The 16,180-nt window shown below is 47.8% G+C and overlaps 1 protein-coding gene across 9 annotated transcripts in view; it reads right to left on the reverse strand.

Moving 5' to 3' along the window:
- Positions 1-2,575: 2,575 nt before the first annotated feature.
- Positions 2,576-16,180, reverse strand: part of SH2D4A (SH2 domain containing 4A) — a 68,198-nt gene continuing 54,593 nt past the window's right edge. For 6 of the 9 annotated variants that reach the window (XM_073902613.1, XM_073902609.1, XM_073902612.1 and 3 more), the window contains 2 exons: positions 10,841-11,061; positions 9,086-10,347 (listed from right to left, as the gene is read on the reverse strand). In XM_073902613.1, coding sequence (XP_073758714.1) covers positions 10,255-10,347; positions 10,841-11,061 — 314 coding nt within the window. In that variant the 3' untranslated portion in view covers positions 9,086-10,254. Of the gene's footprint in view, positions 3,360-9,085; positions 10,348-10,840; positions 11,062-16,180 lie in introns of those variants that run through there. The other 3 variants (XM_073902615.1, XM_073902614.1, XM_073902608.1) reach the window with 3 other exon arrangements.

Here is a 16,180-nt window from a genome sequence, read left to right on the forward strand (position 1 = left end):
TTTCTTCTTGGAGTAAGAATGCCATGTCTTTAGTTTTAGGAAAACATTTTTTATGTGTAGAGACTGGGGTTTCTGCTACAGACATTTTGGGCTAGATCAGTCTTTGTTGTGTGTGTGGGGGGGTGGCGCTGTCCTGTCCATTTTAAGATATTTAGCAGCACCTCTGGCCTTCACCCACTGGATCCCAGGAGCGTCTCTCACCTGGGTTGACAACAAAAATGTCTCCAGTCATTGCCCAATGTCCCCTGGAGGGAGGGTACAAAACCACTGTCCTGTTGAGGACCACTGGTCTAGACGGAGAGAACCACAAGGAAAAACCTGGCTGTTAATACATTTCACTTCTCCTTTTCAGTTAGAAAAAATTGAGAAATGATTTCTAAGGTCCCTTTCTAACTGGGTTTCATATTTCCACATGCAGTGGTGATACCAGAGACTCGGAGCATGCGTGGCCTCCCCTGCAGCAGTTCTGACGGCTTGGGGGACTGGCCGCACACTCCGGGTCGGAGGACGCCCTTCCAATGAGGCAGGGGGCAGGTGCTGTGAGCATGCAGTTCAGCAGGTCTAGTTGTCCTGCAGACCGTGGGGTCCGGCTATGCTCTGTGGGCCAACCAGCATATCCCGGGTGCCTGAGGCTGTGACGAAGACTGGAGTTTCAGCAGTTGGTTAAGAATTGCTGAGGGCAGGGCGCCTGGGTGGCTCAGCTGGTTAAGCGACTGCCTTCGGCTCAGGTCATGATCCTGGAGTCCTGGGATCGAGTCCCGCATCGGGCTCCCTGCTCAGCGAGGAGTCTGCTTCTCCCTCTGACCCTCCCCGCTCTCATGTTCTCTCTCTCTCTCTCATTCTCTCTCTCAAAAAAATAAATCTAAAAAAAAAAAAATTGCTGAGAGTAGCTGAAGAGGAAAGGAAACAGCGTAAGATTAAACTACTCCTGTCTTTTGAGAATTTAGGTAAAGCAGTTTTATCAAGAAGGAGGAGCCCTCTTCAAGCACAGGTGAGAGGGGATTTGTCTTCGCGTGGGCTGCTGGACCCCAAACCCCCAGACCGGGTGGCTTCAACAGCAAGGGGGTGATTCAGCTCAGGAAGGCTGAGGATTCCAGGATCAAACCTATGTCTGGTGAGGACCCATCTCACCATATCCTCACAGGGCAGACACGAGGCAGAGGGCTAGCTCTCTTCCTGTCTCAAGAGAACATTAATCCCGTCATGGAGGCTCCCTACCTCGTGACCTAATTACCTCCCAAAGGCCTCACTTCCAAATACCATCACAGGAGGGCTTCAACATCTGAATTTTGTGGGGGCACAAACATTCAGTCCGTCGCAGGACCTGTCCTAGATACAGAAGAAGGGTTGGTGAAGACCCCACTGAAACATGACAATGAGGGGCTTGGAATTTAACCTCAGACAGCAAAGGAAGCAGCAATGAACTGTGGCTTGAAGGACCCAGGCACATGACGTCTTCTAAAGGAAGGATACTGCCAAGGAAGCACAGTCCTGGGCTTGTCTGCAGTTCCTTCCCGCTCTCTGCATGCCCCCTCTGTTCTTAACGGCATATGTCACCTGGTAACTGGCCCAGCCATCCCCCTGGAGCTGTGGTTTCTGATACAGACCTGGGTCTTCTCTGAGTCGTGGTGAGCTGATGCAGGCTGGGAGAGCTGCTTGTTTGCACCTCTTCCCCCTCCTCACTCAGTACTGGCAGGATAGTAGCTTGAGGTCGACCAAGATGGGAGTATTTACACCGTGGGAACAGGCAGTTGGCCAAGGCTACCTACCAGGACTCCCCCTGCCCTCCCGCTCCACCACCACGCCCCATCCCGGCTGGTGGTTCACTGTTGGCCAGCCCACCAGTGCCTCCAAGTGACACACCCGTTCTCCCTGTCATCTACCTTATAGCACCTCTTGCAGTCATCGGTGTGGCCCGCCGGCTTCTCCCCACACATCAATGTTGAGAGAATCGGGCCTAGGACTTTGCAACAGGTAAACGGAACTTCACACAGCCCTACTTTGAAGATTTTGTCCGACTCAAGCAGGCGTCATACGCAATTCTGAAAAGTAGGAAAACAGCTTCCCAGAACGTAATCTTAATACATTTTGTTTCGGGGAAAATCTAATGCCATCTACTTGTATCTAATCTTACCAGCGGTCAGTGGGGGTGACAGTCAACAGCTAGGCTTTCCCAGCCACAGTGCCTGGGCTCCAATTCCGGCTCTTTGACTGGCAGCCTGTATGATCTTAAGCCAGGCACTCAGCCTCTCTGTATCCCCGTCTCCTCATTCAGAGTCATGAATGCAGTCACATCTGCCATGTCCTAGGGTTGGAGTTTTGCAATGGTGGTGAGCTTCGGAGCTGACGGCCAAGCCGTCTTTGGTGCAAAAAAGGTGCTTTTATTAAAGCACGGAGACAGGACCCACGGGCAGAAAGAGCCACGGCCCCGGGACTGTGAGGAGCAACTGATTATATACTTTGGGGTTGGGGGTGGGTAAAGATTAGGGAAATTCCAATAAAACCTAATGATGTACTTATGTTGGCTAATTGAATTTAAATTAAGTAAAATTAACAAAACAAAGGCTCACAGGCTACCAGAGGCCTTGCTGTTGTCAAGCTAAGGTTGCTTTTCCCTCTAGCAAGGCATCAACGTCGAGATGGCTGGGAGTTTCCTGAGGAATGTTACACTCCGCCTACCTCAGGGTATTTGTCAGTGGGCTGCAGGTTATAAGGACATTTCGTCTTATTTGTTTCCCGCAACTAGGACCCGTCGGGCTCGCCGCAGGTATTCACACCCAGGTATCGCTATGCAACACCAGGTCCGCATTCACAGCCGTCCTTGACGCTCCCCAGCACACCCAGCACCTCTCAGGCCAGCATGGGTTGCACGTTAGAGGTCATGAACCCATCACATGGGCACCGTTGTCCTCTATTTCTGTCATTCTGAAAACAAGTTCAGTCCATCTGAAGAAGCGTAACTAGGAATGTAAGATATAACAGGTAATTTCTTCCTTAAATTCCACGCTCGGTAATTTGGTGTCGATGACCCCCTAGGCAGCTGAGGAGCATTCAAGGTTTCCGAGGTAAGGTGCAGAACCGGGCACGTTCTGTATAGAACGCCACCGTGCTAAAGCAGGTAATAGCCTTTCCCAGGTGCAGAAACTGTAAGGAGCTCGCTCAGAGGCCCGGGGCAGAAAGTGGCTGGCTTCAGGCTCAGCTGTTATCACCCCGTCCTACTTGCCAGCTCCAGAGGGCTTGAAGGTCAGGGGGAGGGGGTAGAGAAGGGAGCTTTGGCCTCCAGCAAGTCCAGAGTCTGTTTTCTTGTGCCTCAGTTTCCCACCGTTGCTCTGCTCTTCAGCCCACCGGACAATCCCCTGCTGGTGAAAGAAAACACCGTGATCCAGGAACACGGAACGCACAGAGCTGCCTCCCTCTAGCGGCTCTGTAATCCCCTGAGGCTTGAGGCTCTGAAGCCTTGGAAGCCGCCCTCCAGAACCTCTGTATGGCCTCTATATGCCCAAGGCCTTGGACTTAAAGGCTGCCTTGAATGGGATGGGAGAGCAGGTGGGAATACTTGCCTTTTGAAAAAGATTTGACATGGTTTCTGAGAATTGCTGATCAGAGATAATGCCCCTGGGCGATCCCTGAGCCGGTGGGTGTGTTTTACTCCCAACACCCATCAAATAACTGGCAGCTTTGTGTGATCCATATTCTGATTAGCTTTATATTTGAATTCAAAACTGTTTCTCCTGGCAGGACTCAGTCAGTGCTTTGCTGCGGCAGCCAAAAATCATGGGGACCGTGCCAGCTGGTGGGGGCGCGGAGGTTGGGTGGTGGTTTTTTCCAACACACAGAAAATGTTCTCTCAGCAGAGGTGCCTGTCAGAATGTCTCTGTGATAGCGATCCTTTGCACATGCCCTGGGCCTGTGTCTGCCTCCATGGCTCTTCCAGGGGAGTCTCTCTTCAAGGAGAGAAGCAGGCACGGCCTCGGGGCTGTCTCTGCCTGTCACCCAATCACCCAGAGGCTCAGGGAGGGCCAGGCCACCTTCGGCGACCTCTGCCCAAGACTCACCAAGTGTCCTTTGGTGGCTGATTGCGCAGCCAGCCTGCCCACTACAGGCGGCACCCAGGCGGGGCACTTACTCCTCATCAACCTGAGAGTCAGGGCTTCAGCTTGCTACTCCCTCTTCCTCAGCTGTTAACCCCCAACCCCCGTTTCTAACCCCACCCCAATCTGCTCCCAGAGCGCCCCCCCCCAACCCCAGCGTTGAAAACTGCAACAGTCATCCTCACCTGGCCTGCTAGGATGTGAAGCCCCATTTGAAACGGTTAAGAAAAATAAATAAATAAAAAGAATACAAACAGCAAAACCCTCAAGTTACAAAGAAAGGCTGAAGGGAGAATGTATTTAACTATTTGTTCTTTCTTCCAGTCATTAGCCTCAAAGAGAGCCATGTAAAAGTCACCCCTACGGTGTGTGAGGCTGTGAGGACAGCAGAGTGGTGTGTTCCAGAGCTCCACCACCCAGAGCACTGGCAAGAGATAGGGTAAAGCAAGCGCCATGTGGTTGGGTTGTGGAGGCTCGGTGTGGTGGAGGGTTACCAGGATCTGGACTCAGCTGGAAGGAAGACTTCATGAAGGAACATCCTTTCAGCTAAAGGAAAATAAAAGCTGATTTAGACTGACCAGGGTGGCGGGGGCTTCCCCCAACCCCCGGCAGTCTGGGTTAGCACTGGCTCTGCCTGACCTATTTGGGAGACGAAGTAGAGATAATCCCAGAGGGATCTGGGGTTGTGGTAAATCTTCTGGTCAAAAAGGCAGGCAAATTCTTGGGGATTTGTGATCAGGAATTCCTGAACAACTGAATCAGTTTGTCGATGACCAATTTTGGGTAAACACTTGGCTACTGCTAACTTCGGGGTTGTCAAAATTCAACATTAAGAGAATGCCCTCTATCTGCCATTTCTAATCTAGACTAAGGTAGCCATCTCTCTGCAAGCCATTTCAACTGGCTAATTTATTGTGTGATTCCCTATTATATCCCTCACTCTAAAAGCTTCCCTTTCCCCCTGAAAATTCATCCCAGAAACTCTAGCAAATGGGCCATTGGTATACACAGCCCATGGGTTATATAAGCTGAGTTCATAACAGAGGAGCATGGAGTGCATGAATCCCGGCTTTGTTGGACCCAAGAGACTTTACATACTTCTTTTCTAAGCCTCAGAATCCAGTGGGTGACTTGAGTCACTCCTGTTTGAGAGCTAAAGCTCAGACAGGCTTACTATTGTTTTTCTTTTAAGATTCCACACAGCTAGGGGGCACCTGAGTGGCTCAGTCGGTTAAACGTCTGCCTTTGGCTCAGGTCACGATCCCAGGGTCTTGGGATCGAGCCCCGCCTCGGGAAACCCTGTTCATCGGGGTGTCGGCTTCTCCCTCTCCCTCTGACTGGTGCTCCCTCTCTCTCTCTCTCAAATGAATAAATAAATCTTAAAAAAAAAAAAAAAAAAAAAAGCCCACACTGCTGGTTAGTGATGTAGCCAGGATCCAAACCCAAACCTGCTAGACTTTCTACTGCACTGAGCTCACTCACGACCAATGTGTTATCACACAGTAGAAAGAGCACTTTTGCCCTGTAAGGCTCCTGAGCATTTTCAATCCGGGGCAGCAGTAGGAAGCGTGAGGATCCGGCAGAGGCCAGAAGGAAGCATAGCAAGTACACTGGAAATAGAACGCCCACGTCCACAGTGGATGCAGTGAGAGCAGAATTCACGCTGCGTGTCTGTGTGCGAGTCTGTGTTGCGGAAGGGAAGGAGATGAGAAGCTCTCGGAAATACAGCAGGAAAGCAGGGAGAGAGGAAAACTATGAGGAGGAGATTACAAAAAATGGAGAGCAGAGGAGAGACGTGCAAGTAAGATTTGCGGCCACTCCTGAGGAAGAGGAAGTGCAAGTCGAACAGATGTCTTCTTTAAAAGATGTAACTGTAGAAACTTGCCTTCTGAAAGAAAGACCAATGGGATGCAGTCTGAATGTATTTACCATGTTCTTGGCAAGAAGGGAAGCCCAGAGGCCCCGTGGAGACACATCCACACACCCCTGTAAGTCATCTTTGTGTCTCCTGTGTGTCAAATGGCAGGCGTCCCGAGGATTCTGCGTGTGAGGCCCGTCACACGTGCTGAACTCCAGGCCTCTGCAGGAAGTGGCCACTGCAGAACTTTTGGCCACGAATTCTTTCCTTTCTTTAATCTAAAAGCATATTTTGTGCCACATGAGCACATGCCATTAGTTTATACTTAAAAGGACGGTTAATTCCAAAGTGTGGCTCAGATAGGCAATTTTGGTAGAAATGCCCCTAAGATATTTTAAGTGACCTGTCCATACCCCATTTTCACTTTTTCTCCTTTTTCTTGATCCTTTTTCTTCTTAACTCTCCCTGTGTTTTTCCTTTTCTTGGCAGAAGTTTTGGGCCCAATAACACTTCTTGGCGTTGCTTAGCTCTGCTGGTGACACTGAGGAACAAAGTAACTTCTATGTGCATCCTCCAAAAGAGGGGTAGAGTAGGAGACCAGAACCAGGGTCCTTATGGGTGACCTGGTTGGGGGTTAATGATTGTGAGGGTCTGGCAGGAGGGGGGGTGGCAACCAGAGAGTCTGGGATGACTGTAAGAGGAGATTCTAGAATCTTTTGAGGGAGTTGAGAAAGAAAAGAATCAACGTGGGCAGTGAGAGGCATTTGCACACAGTCCCAAAGAGGAAGGCAGGTTGGAGTGCTTGGGCCTGGAACCTGGACAGTAACAGGAGGGGAACACCTTAGACCAAGAAACCGTAGGCAGGCCAGGGGCTGGGCTTGCTGAGGCAACCTAAGAGGGTTTGGATGGCCTCGCCTTAGGCCACAACTAGAGTCAGACATAGGGAGACCGTATCTAATAGCTGAGCTAGGATGAGAATTCAGGCTTCCTCGACCCTATTTGGTTTATTTATTTTTTTTTAAGTTCTTTATTTGTTTGACAAAGAGAGACAGTGAGAGAGGGAACACAAGCGGGAGTGGGAGAGGGAGAAGCAAGCTCGCCGCTGAGCAGGGAGCCCGATGCGGCGCTCGATCCCAGGACCCTGGGATCATGACCTGAACCGAAGGCAGATGCTTAGCCAACTGAGCCACCCAGGCGCCCCAAACCCATTTGGTTTTAATCATTTTCGAATTCTGTATCATTCTCCCTCCCTAAGAATTTCAAGTAGCACTGCTGGCCATCATATCATCAAACAATGGACAGTTTATTTCTCTGAATAATAACCATCAGGATAAAACTTACAGAACTCAGACCTGCTTCCCCTTGTACTATTAGGTTAATTCAGGTCATTTCCCGTTTACTAAGTCATCCCACAGTAGGATGTTATAAAGTGTCATTATATCTGGATATGACTGTACTTATTTCCTCCAAAATAATTTTAGACAGAGGGTGATGCTGAAATCATATGTCTTCATAACGATTAGTGACTACAGGATACTTTTCTATTCATTACAGAACCATAAGATTTCAGAACTGGATGAAATTAATAAAAATCAGCTAGTAAAAGCACCTTCTTTTAATTAAAATAGAACTACCATATGACCCAGCAGTTCTACTTCTGGGTATTTATCCAAAGAAAACAGAAATACCAATTCGAAAAGATACATGCACGCCTAGGTTCACTGCAGCCATTATTTACAGTAGCCAAGATAATGGAAGCAACCTTGGTGTCCATCAACAGATGAATGGATATAAAGAGATGGTGTGTGTGTGTGTGTGTGTGTACAGACACACACACACACACACACACACACACACACAATGGAATATTACTCGGCCATAAAAAAGAATGAGATCTTGCCATTTGCAACACGGATGGACCTTGATGGTGTTATGCAAAGTGAAATAAGTCAGAGAGAGACAAATACCCTATGGTTTCACTTATATGTGCAATCTAAACAACAAACAAGCCAAACTCCTAGATATAGAGAACAGATTGGTGGTTGCCGGAGGGAAGGAGGGTTGGGGCGGTGGGCAAAGTGGGTGAAGGGGGTCAAGAGGTACAGACTTCCAGTTATAAAATAAGTCATGGGGATGTACAGCATGGTGACTACAGTGGATAATGCTAGAGTGCATATTTATGCTAGAGTGCATATTTAAAAGTTGCTCTTAGCAACTTAGTAGATCTTAGAAGTTATCAGAAGAAAAAATTTGTACCTTTTAAGGTGATGGATGACAGACTTACAGTGGTGATCATTTCACAGACATTTCACATGTCAAATCGTTACGTTGTACACCTGAAACTAGTTTAATGTTAAATGTCAAGTACACCTCAACTAAAAAAATACCTTTTTTTATTAGAAGTGAAAACTGAAGTTCAGAGAGCTAATGGTGGGAAGATATGGGTCCTGTGTGGTCTTTGCAATTCTAAAATGTCATGGCTGTTGAACCACAGTTAGAAATGACAGCTAAAGACAGGTCCTCTTGGACAAACGTCTCATTGACAGTTGTCGTTCAGACTAGAAACACACGGGACATTTCAGGTAACACTACACAATGATCTGTGTTTAAAAACTTTCTCATGAGAGCACACACATGCACCCATATGCACTCACACATACACACACATACCCCACCCTCTTCTCTGATTACATTTTACACTGTGAGTGTGTTACACAACCAACAACCTCATGAATAAACTGCCACAACGGCTGCTCCTTTGAAAAAATGCTGAGGCAGAGAGTAGGCCTGGAGTACAAGCCAGCCTCCATCTTCCCAGAGGATGACTCTCTGGCCCAGAGCACCCTTGGTCACTGCCCAGAGGCGTCCCCCTCGCTGGGCCGGCCCGAGAGTTGCTGGCGGGTGGGGGTGCGGATGCAGTGGGGCATAAGACTCCTGACTGAGCAAACCTGCATCCCAGAATGGAACAGAGCCAGGGGGGAGCTTACTCTCCCCTCTTCCTTCCATATCAGGAGGGTGGGCTGTGTAGCCACAAATGGCACACAACACCCATCAGGTTCTGTCATGACAAGAACTTCTGTGTGAGTTTGTGAGGGCAGCTGTAACAAATGACCATAAACTCGGTGGCTTAAGACAACAGAAATTTATTCTTTTAGAGATCTGGAGGCTCAAAGTCTGAAACCAAGGTGTCAGCAAGGCCACATTCCCCTCGAAGGCTCCGGGGAGGATCCTGGCTTGTGGGGGTGGCCAGCACTCCTTGGCATTCCCTGGCCTACAGCCGCATCACCTCTGTGGTCGCATGGCCGCCTCACCTCTGCGGGTCTCTGTTTCCCAAGCTCTCTCTCCTTATAAGGATGCCTGTCCTCGGATGGAGTGTCCACCTGAATCCAGTAGCAACTCATCTTCACTTGATCACATCGGCAAAGACCCTATTCCCAACTAAGGTCACATTCACAGGTACCAGGGTTTAGGACTTCAACCTATCTTCCTGGGGACACCATCCAACCCAGAACAAGTAGTACTGCAACGGCTCACTCTCTGCGCTGGTCTGTCAGCGCCTCACGAGTGCGTGTGCTTCCCCCTCCGTGGTGTGCTCTCCGACGGAGCCAGGGTCACAGGGCGAGCCCTGTGCCGTCCTCCAGGACGAGGAAACGCTCACAGCTCTTCGCTCACTCCCCTACCGTCTGCAGTATTTCTTGACATGGTAAGCCTCTCCTCCTCAGTTTTAACTCCTCATTCAGTTTACATTCCCAAGTTTTGTTTTTCTATGTCTCTTCCTTACATCCTGGCTCCAACATGCATAATAAATGAAGTGTGTCTGCAGCGTTGGTTCAACCACCAGTGAAGCCTTTTCCGCCAGTTCCCCAAAGCCAACATGGAACTTAACATAAACACAATCCTGAGATGTTGTGAAATAATGCAAAGAGGGAGTGTAGAGGTCATAAAATAGTTCACAGGAGCTACTGGTTTTTGAAGTACGCCTTAATTCCTAAAAGGCTTCAATTTCTTTGTTCATTTTATATCCATCATTACGGTTGTATCCTTCATGTAGTTGCTGAAATTGGGGATCATCTCCCTTTACTTTTGGAGTGAATAGGATGCAGAGGTAATTTTCTCTTAACGTTAAACTCCAGCATTTGTGCAGAAGAGAGATTTCCACGGGGCTCCAAGGACACTTGCCTGTTGATCAGTGTTGGCTGGCTCTGCTGCAGGCTAACTTTGGCTTCTCACACAAAGGCCTATTTCAGCAGCGTTTACCCAGAGGAAAGCCCAGCTGGAGGGGGCAGGATGACACGATGGAGGCTGTCACTCAAAGAGCTCCAGGTAGTCGGGCGGCCCGTCCTGCTGACCGCAGGGGTAGAGAAGGAGCTCTTTTCCCAGGGAAGTTATGGGTTCTTCCTGTGAATCAGAAGGCAGAGATCAGGCTGGGCTGTGGCTGGGCAGGTTGTTAAGACAGTAGAAATAAGAATGTCATGCCCTTCCCTGCCTCCTCAGAGTACATAACTTCTTGTTTGCCCTTGATTTACATGAAGCTTTATTGGTTTATGGCAATCTTAAAAGAGATTTTCTCATCTGCAAATTGCCATGTACTCTTTTTCCCTCCTGAGCTTGAGTTCTCACTAAGAGTGGTCTCAGATGCGATCAGTGTGTGCACGGACTTTGAGCATCTCCTCCATTCTCTGCCCCAGGGCCTTCTCCCTGAGTATCTGAGGAGGAACTAGGTTCAATGATAAAGGAAATGCAATTAAGAATCCTGATTATCTGGAAGAATTATCAAAGACTAATCCCTCCGTTACTCATCTCAATCTTTCTTCTTGTAATTGCCTTTCATTGCTAGAGCTGCCCCACGACAACCATTCACAGAGCAAATTCAGCCTGGACACTGGTTCACCTTGTGATAGTCCACCAGCGCCGCCAGGGTGGCGTGCTGCAGCCGGTCCACGCCCAGGAAGCTGTAGGAATCCGTAGAGGCATCTATGAGGAAATGCTTACAGCCATCCTCAGACAGATAGGACAGGGCATAGCCTTTGATCCTTTCACTGACACGGATCAGAAAACTGCCCGGCACGCACGTGCTCAGAAGCTCATTTGCTCTCTTTAATGTCAGAATCCCTGCGGAAAGAAGAGCAGGTATTTCAGGCAAATCATTTCCAGAACTGTCTTCAGTTATATAGCTGCGTGGATAAAGTTTAGTAAAAAGTAAGAGCAACTTCCAGTCCATTTTGGACTTCTTCAGAATGCAGTACAGTATCACTCATCTGGCATTCGGTCACCGGGCAAGCGGGGTAGGTGACAACAGCCAATGGGTAATATAAATGAGAGCGTCCATGTTTAACATTCAGAATACGTTTCCACCTGTGCACCCGGTTATAACATCACAGGTGTTAGGTGGCTTCTGAGTCTGGTAGGACCCTTTACAGGCGTCCTGGAAGTGTTCGAGCTGGGAGGGGACTGGAAGGCGTCCTCCTCGGTTTACTGATGAGGACTCTGTGGCCTGGAGCGTGTTCCTACATGGTCTTAAACAGCGGTTCTCCACCAGAACAATGTCTGGAAATCTCTGAGAGACATTTTTGGTTGTCAGGGGCAGAGGATCCTACAGGTATCCACTGCATAGGGGCCAGGGATGCTGCTAAACATCCGACAGTGCATAGGACAGCTTCACACTACGAAGAATCATCCAGCCCCAATATCAGTAGTGCTGAGCTGAGGAGCCTGGTCCAGGAGTCAGCAAGTTAGTAACAGAACCAGGAGGGACCCAGGTTTATCTCTTTCTTCTGTAGTTACTCCTAAATGATGCTTCAGTGGCATTTAAAGGAATAAAAGAATATCCACATATGTGTATGTGGGTATGCGTATGCTCATATATTTATATTTTCACGTTTGTCTTCACATATATTCAAAATAAAACTCTCCATTTATATGAAGTTTTATATGTATATATACTTTAGAGGCCTCATGAATTCATACTAATTCAGACCAGCCTTTTCCCTGAGTCCAAACGCATGAGGTTTGACTCATATTCCCAGTTTCCCTCCTTATTCCTATTGTAGTTCATCAGATGAGTCAGTGATGCTGTGAGACATGCGGAGAGCGCACAAACACATCTTGGAGAGATGGTGAAGTCATTCACCTCATCAGCAGGCTCGGTTTGGGAGGAGGAGCAGCATTCTCCCAGTGACCCCCTTCACCTCGGCAGATAGAAGATCTTACGTTTCCTGTTCCACGGTTAGCTCCATAGTGATACTCTGTATCTTATTATTAGGGAACCTCCCCAAAAAAACCTCCTGGTGAAAAGGCACTGGATGGATTATTATAGCCCGTTAGTCTTGTTATTAGTAAAGTTAATAGAGAATTGAACCCTAATTATCCAGAGTATGACATCAAATAAAAGCATCGCTGCTTTCTGGGGTGCCTGGGTGGTGCAGTCGGTTGAGCATCTCATTCTTGCTTTCAGCTCAGGTCATGATCTCAGGGTCATGAGATCAAGCCTCACATTGGGCTCTGTGCCTAGTGTGGAGTCTGCTTAAGATTCTCTCTCCCTCTCCCACTGCCTCTCCCCACCGCTCTCATGCCTGCACTCTCTCTCAAATAAATAAATCTTTTTTTTTTTAAGCATCTCTATTTTCTTTTTTGTAAGTAGACCTTTAATAAAGTGGGGATTAAAAAGTCACCCGTTCCCTCCTAGCCAAGACCGACCAACCAGCCCTTCTGTCTTCTCTTCTCCCATGTACCTTTCAGGAGGCCCCAGAGCCTGCACCTCAAAGTCACAGTGCTCAACCCCCGTGAGGCTCAACCCCAGTGAAACATCGGGATAAGAACTGGGGGTGTTGCAAATGCTTGGCAGATCCCCCCACTCACAGATAGGAAGTATCCCTGAAATGGAAGAGTCCATTTATATTTTCACATGTTTGTCTTCACATATATTCAAAATAAAACTCTCCATTTAAATGAAGTTTTATATGTATATATACTTTAGAGGCCTCATGAATTCATACTAATTCAGACCAGCCTCTCTTGGCTGGTCTGAATTAGTATGGCCTCTCTTCTAGGGCCTCCAGCTCTACTGCATCAAGGCCCAGCAAGGTTACCGATGCTGTGCATTATCTCCATCACCTCCAGTTACCTTTCTGCCCTTTCCTTGATGAGACCTGAGCCAATGGAAACTGCACGCACCACTGACAGTGCGTGAGGCTCTTGGGTCAGCTGCAGCACTGTCCACTGTAGGTGCTCAAATGATGCCCATCTAAGCTCCAACAGATACGGACTGCTGATTCAGTTGGTCTATTCTACCTTTCCAAACACACCTGATCCTATTGATAAATCACAGATGACAACCATTATCTGAAACAAGGCAACAGGTAACCAGCCTACCCAGGGACTAAAAATAACTGAAGTTTCAAGGCTCTGTGTTTGATTGTCTATGAAACCAGGGATATTTTTCACTGACACTGAAAACTCCCCTTCAGAGGTGAGTGAAGGAGAAGCAGCATTCTGGAAAAAAGATTTCTCTCTCCTTCCAGACTTACCAACAACCTAGCTCTGAAACTCCAAGTTACTTCAACAGATGGGGTAGATGTTATAATTTATAACATCAGCATGTTATCCAGATGGATTTAGGTTCCTAAAATGAAAGCTACTCTGGAAAATTATAACTGAACCTGGGTTAAGTTAGGTTAAATTCCTCCTGAAGTCAGGTCAGATAGTAGCTGTATATCAAACTTCCCAAAAGCCTCTCAAACTGTAATTATTACCCATTACACACAGATCTTGGCACTGTGTAACCTCCAGAGACACCAGAACCCAATAAAATGATTTTGTGGCAAATCATAAGTCATAACGGAGACTCAAACACAATGGTTCTGAAGGCAGAACCCATAAAATGATTTTGTGGCAAATCATAAGTCATAAGGGAGACTCGAACACAATGGTTCTGAAGGTTCAGAAGTGAAGTGCCGTGGAGACCACGCTTTGTTCTTTTTGCTTTACAACAACAGGATTATCATTCCTGAGGAGCACGCTCCTTTGGCTCATCTGATGATACTTGTCCATGTACAATTTGTCATGATTCCATCGAAGGAAGGGAGGCCTGGCTATGTATTGCTGCCAAGCAGTGAGATTTGTCTGCCTACAAAGAGAGTCCTTGACGGCAAAGGCAAAATCCAGTGTCTGATATTAATCGCTGTGAACTTGGGCAATCTCCTTACCCTGGTGCATGACTCTAAGAATTCTGAAGCAGTGGCCCTCATCCAGCTCCCTAAAGGGAATGACGCCTCCAGGCAACCTCCCTCTGACCAGCTCTCTTCACACATTATAAGCCTATGTGAGTTCACAAGAGGATTTCTGTGCTAGTGATGAGGGGTAAATAAAAAGCTTTCTTTTACTTCATCAATTTTTGAAATGAGCCAGATCTTCCCCCAGCACCGCTCTATTTTAAGCTGAATCTGGGCAGGGAGTGCCAGAACTACTACAGTCCAGAAGGAAGCAGATGTCACTGCACAAGGTCTTACTGGACTGCTTCTGGCTCTTGAAGAGCCTGGGGCAGAGCTGGCTACAACCGCTGAGAGCCTGACCACCCAGCCTGGAGGTTCACAACAGCAGGAGTTGTGAGGGAGCACAAAGAAATGTCCCACTCCTTTCTCTGCATGATGCCAGGGCACGCTCTAGGACAGTGCTATTCAATAGAATTTCTGTGGCAATGGAAATGCTTGGGCTGGCCGTGTGGAGGCCATTAGCCACATGTGGCTATTGAGGACCTGAAATGTAGCTAGTGTTACTGAGGGACTCAACCTTTAGTTTTATTTAATTTTAATTAATTTTGGTGTAAAGAGCCACATATGTGGAGTGGCTACCATATTGGCCAGCACAGCTTTAAACCCCACTGGAGTGAAGGGAGAGCTCCATGACAGGCCCAGAAGGACTATTTTTTGCACAAAAGAGGGTGAATAGACCCTAAGACACTTGAAATAACTCAGAACCTGTAGCATGCCCTCACTGGAAATCCAAGTGGCAGCAACAACCCTACAGAAGGAGGGCAGGTCAGTGGGATGCCCTTCTCCACAGCTTCCTTCTGGAAAATGCCTACTCATTCTCCAAGATGCAACTCGATAGCATGGAGCTTTCTGAGCAGTAAGTCAAGGTTCCTCTGCACCTGCCGAGCACCTGTTCCCACTTCCCCCGAGACTCCCCTCATCTATCCAGGGTCTCCCCTAGCTCCCCCTCCATCCTGGCATGTACCATCCACAGCTCCATCGGAGTACTCACAGCACATTCTACTCTGTCTCTCCCTGCCCCACGTCCTTGTGATCTCATAGAGAGCAAACACCACATCTTACTTATTTTCACACTCTCGGCACCTGCCACTTACAAGATGCCCAGAAAAGGTCTAACGAGTAATTCTGTCTTATAATCAGTCCAGAAACTTTCTTCTCTGGGACACTTCTATGCAGCCATTGCCTCTAGTCTGAGCATTGTTATGTATAGGGACAAGGGATGCACTACTAACTTTGTTTATATGTGTACATCTGTATGGCCTACGTCCAGAATCTGGAAAATATGTGTTTAAAAACCAAATGAAAGGTAACCAAATAATAGTAGCATATAGAGTTCTTAATGTTTGCCTGGCACTCCTCAAACAGCGCCTTACTTCATTTAATCCTCAAAGCAGCCTGACAAGCAGGTACCAGTCCTACTCTCAAATCTCAGATGAGCAAAACCTGCATCAGAGAGAGTTCATAATGTGCTTCAGGTCACTTAGGCAGGCCAGGAGAAGCACTGGTCTTGAACCCAGGCAGTCTGACCCCAGAGTCCAGGCTTTCACTGGCTCAACCAGAATACTACCCCTTTGCTAGCATTTCGCATTGCTCAGCGTGCCTCCATTTGCTATTTCATTTAATTCCGAAACAACTCAACATAAACAGAACTGGTATTATTACCATCACCATACAGATGGGAAAATTGAAGAACAGGTATATGCCCAAGGTTATAGGATTAGTTGGTGATGGTTTCAGGTCTCTTGTCTCTCACTCAAATATTTTGTTTTTTAACCCCCACTGGGCTCATGAAATTTTCCTGAAATTGGCTGAAAATAAACCATTAATATTTATTTCACAAAGAGGTGTTCATTTCTTACCTGGGCAACATAGAGCAGGGCGGTGGGGGTGGGGTGGGGGGAGAATCCCGAAGCAGACTCCCAGTTCAGTGTGGAGCCCGTTGCAGGGCTTGATCCCAGGAC

This window comes from Callorhinus ursinus, unplaced genomic scaffold (assembly GCF_003265705.2).
Source record: "Callorhinus ursinus isolate GAN/ISIS: 27379988/994484 unplaced genomic scaffold, GSC_fseal_2.0 scaffold17, whole genome shotgun sequence".
NCBI classification, from domain to species: domain Eukaryota; kingdom Metazoa; phylum Chordata; class Mammalia; order Carnivora; family Otariidae; genus Callorhinus; species Callorhinus ursinus.